General features: G+C 57.6%; 1 protein-coding gene across 1 annotated transcript; it reads right to left on the bottom strand.

The window, feature by feature from the left end:
• Positions 1 to 297: 297 nt before the first annotated feature.
• LOC113888125 (melanoma-associated antigen B17-like) lies at positions 298 to 1221 on the bottom strand. The gene has a single exon (XM_027535437.1). It carries the CDS (start codon positions 1219 to 1221, stop codon positions 298 to 300), a length of 924 nt encoding a protein of 307 aa, XP_027391238.1.
• Between the last annotated feature and the right edge of the window lie 837 nt (positions 1222 to 2058).

The raw sequence follows: 2058 nt of genomic DNA on the forward strand, positions 1-2058 counted from the left end.
AGGTATTTCTCATGTGAATACAAGAAAACAGATATATATTTTGTTAAAACAAACTAGACCTAAACTCGCTTACCATTTAAACTGCAAGAAGATATGGGTTTTGTTCCCTCCACCCCTACTACTCTGCACTATTTAGAAGCTTCACTGCTCTCTTTCAACACAAACGGAACAAAGTGCCCTGCCCCCCTCCCTAGATATGGGAGGAGCTGCAGGACTTGGCCCTGGAAGGGGCACTGGCCTCAGCCTTGGTTGGAGCCCTGGCCGCACCTCTCAGCCCTGATCCCTCCGCCTGATCTCTCAGAGCCTCGTCATACAGGTCTGGGAAGGAACTAGGGACCCTACGTTGAACTTGGCTAGAACCTCCAGTACCTTCATCTTACTGGTCTCAAAACAAGCTCTCAGGCCCCACAGGAACTCGTAGCACAGAGGATCACTATTGGGTACCCTGTGGAAGTTCAGGTACTCCTTCTGCACCAGATCTTTGGTGATGAGCCTTCTGGGCTCCCCAAAGATGCAGTGCCTCCTCCCAGCATAGACCCCCAACATACTGAGGAATTCCCAGATCTCCTCCTCATTGGTGCGGTTACCATTCATGAAGATGACCCCCAGGAGCACCATGAGGAGACGGGACTTGGGCAGTGCCCCCTCATCACGCGGACAATCGTTTCCCCCGAAGTTGAGCTTCCTGATGAGGGTGTAGATGTTCCCTCTATGGTCGACTTCCTTCATCTCCAGGCCAAAGACCAGCTCCATGTGCTCACGGACTGAACTGAGGATCTCAGGGAAGTGCTGCCTGTACTTCCTGCTGACGATTTTCATCAGGGCATTCTGCGTAATGGGCTCCTTCTTGGTGTACTTCTCCAGCAGGAACTCCACAAGTATCCTGGCCTTCCTGGCCAGAAGATCTTTGCGAGGGCTCTGAGTGGCAGGGGCTGCCTGGGAGGCACCTGCACTTCCCTCCTCGGGGCCCTGGGCACCTTCACCAGATCCTGCACATGAAGGCCCTGCATCAGGAGAGCTAGGGACCATGGCTCCCTGAAGCTCCTGGCGCTCGCCAGCAGTAGGGGAGCTCCGGGGAGAACCCTGAGGGGCAGAAGAGGGGGAGGATGAGCACTGCTCCTTTGGGGCTTCAGCAGCACTGGCCTGGGCCTCCTGAGTGTCCCCCCGGACCTGGTGGCGTTTCCCACGGGCATGGGACTTGCTCTTGTGCCTCCGAGGCATGGTGACAGCAGGTCAGGGACCGCAGGTGGGAGTGCGGGCAGGAAAGCAGGCAGGAAGGCACCTGGAGGAGGGACAAGGACATGCTGTGAGAACCTTCAGTGAGGAGAGTCCTCCCTGGCTTGAATGGTAGCCGCCTCTGAGGGGTCCTCGAGGCCAGTGCTCTAGGACCCACAGGGCTCCTGTTCTCCTGGTCAGCCTGTCCCCTGAGACCACTGAGTAGCAATGGAGAGTGAGCCCTGGGGCACAGCAGACAGTCCTGCCTGGGAGTTAAAAGGGGGACCAGTGGGGGCTGGCAGGAGAGGCAGGTCCTCTCAGCTGACATTCAGAGTCAGGATGAAAACTGGTGCGAGACACCCCCATATCCAACGCCCCCTCTCCCGGACCCAGCCTGTTCCCTCTCCTGTCTGAAATTGATGCTGCCGCCTTCCCTGTCACCCCAGACGAGGAGAGGAGGGCATACTCAGCCCCTCACTGAAGGGTCCCAGGACCTTCCCTTCTGCTGTCTCATGGCTGCCCCTTCACAACAAGGCTCCAAGCTCTCTTCTCAGACCGCCATTCCCCTTCCCGATGTTTGGCCGGGGGAAAGCGCTGAGTAGAGGGGAGGTTCCTGAGTCGCCCGTTTGTCGGGGAGGATGGCCCTCATCCTGACTCTTCCCTAACCCTGACATCCTCACTCTACTGACCAGCTGCCAGCCCCTCAGACCAAAGTCCCCTCTTCTCCAAGTGTCCCGTGTCCGAGGTGGCAGTGAGGGAGCCCCTCAGCCGGATAATCCGCAGCCAAATTGCGGTGAGTGGGGGTTACACATGGCTGCCGTTCTGGTGTATGGAGGCCCTCAG

The sequence above is a fragment of the Bos indicus x Bos taurus genome, chromosome X (assembly GCF_003369695.1).
Source record: "Bos indicus x Bos taurus breed Angus x Brahman F1 hybrid chromosome X, Bos_hybrid_MaternalHap_v2.0, whole genome shotgun sequence".
NCBI lineage: Eukaryota > Metazoa > Chordata > Mammalia > Artiodactyla > Bovidae > Bos > Bos indicus x Bos taurus.